General features: G+C 44.7%; 1 protein-coding gene across 1 annotated transcript; it reads right to left on the reverse strand.

Annotated features, from left to right (window-relative positions):
* Positions 1-171: 171 nt before the first annotated feature.
* Positions 172-726, reverse strand: SARC_17178 (hypothetical protein; the record flags this gene model as incomplete). The annotated part of the gene is made up of 2 exons (XM_014288725.1): positions 172-255; positions 670-726. Coding segments are annotated over 2 exons (141 nt in total), but the record flags the coding sequence as incomplete, so codon positions are not given.
* Between the last annotated feature and the right edge of the window lie 279 nt (positions 727-1,005).

The following is a 1,005-nucleotide window of genomic DNA, read 5'->3' on the forward strand; positions in this document are numbered from 1 at the left end:
GCTTGATGAACATCTCCTCTTGCACGCAAAGCAATCAAACAAGGGCCGAGATACCTCTACTCGCCCACTATAACCTGACGGTCTCAGACGCATGCGCGAGTATGTGGTAGATGAGCGCACAAGCGTGTACACGGGCAGTACAAAAAAACCCGCTGGGGTTTTTTTGCCTACCGTATTCAGATCCCGTTTCTGGAAAAGATTGGTTTTCACGTCCAAATGTGACTTCATTTTCTGGAAGTTGTCCAATTTGCCCAACTGTGCCGTAAAAAAAACAGGAACAACATGAGTGCGATAAACGGAAGACGTGTCCTTCATACGGAAAGCCAAAACCACGTGGCTGCAAGCATAGCCCCTATCTCAACGAACAGTAATTTGAGCTCAGAAAACAGACTCAGAATGTATGGGGAAACTAGCAAGAGCACCTCTGGCACAACCCGAGTGACGAGTGCCAAAAAAAAACTTGAACACGCACTTAGTAGATAGGATGAAAAGTAATCAGCTCGCATTATATGAGGCGCTCATCGAACATTCCACATGTAAAAATATATCGTATGCAACCTGTGCTAGTTAAACACACTACCACTAGCATCTATCAGTCAGCAGCCAGTGTTCACTATACACAATCTGTGAAGAAGTCGTCAGTCAGCAACTTGTGTTGATTGAACACACCATATCCAACAGTGTCATCTCCGCAGTGGCGTTGGTTGTACTGATTATTTCGAGCATATTGTGCGTCATGCGATCAATCACAGACACTCCAATGGCCGAGTCTTCGTGGTGCTGCACGTGCACAATTGGGCAAGGAGGGAGGAAGAATAGACGAGTGGCTTGAGAATGCTTGTCAGCATGACCAGTATCCCTGACACTAAGCTCTTGTGACCAGGCTGTGCTTATGAGAATACAATGATATTAAGAGATACTTATAGCAGTATAAAAGTACTATGTGGTTTTGTGTTCGTCGTCTTAGTAGAATATATAGACATCAAACACACACACACACACATA

Source organism: Sphaeroforma arctica (assembly GCF_001186125.1).
Source record: "Sphaeroforma arctica JP610 unplaced genomic scaffold supercont1.9955, whole genome shotgun sequence".
NCBI lineage: Eukaryota > Ichthyosporea > Ichthyophonida > Sphaeroforma > Sphaeroforma arctica.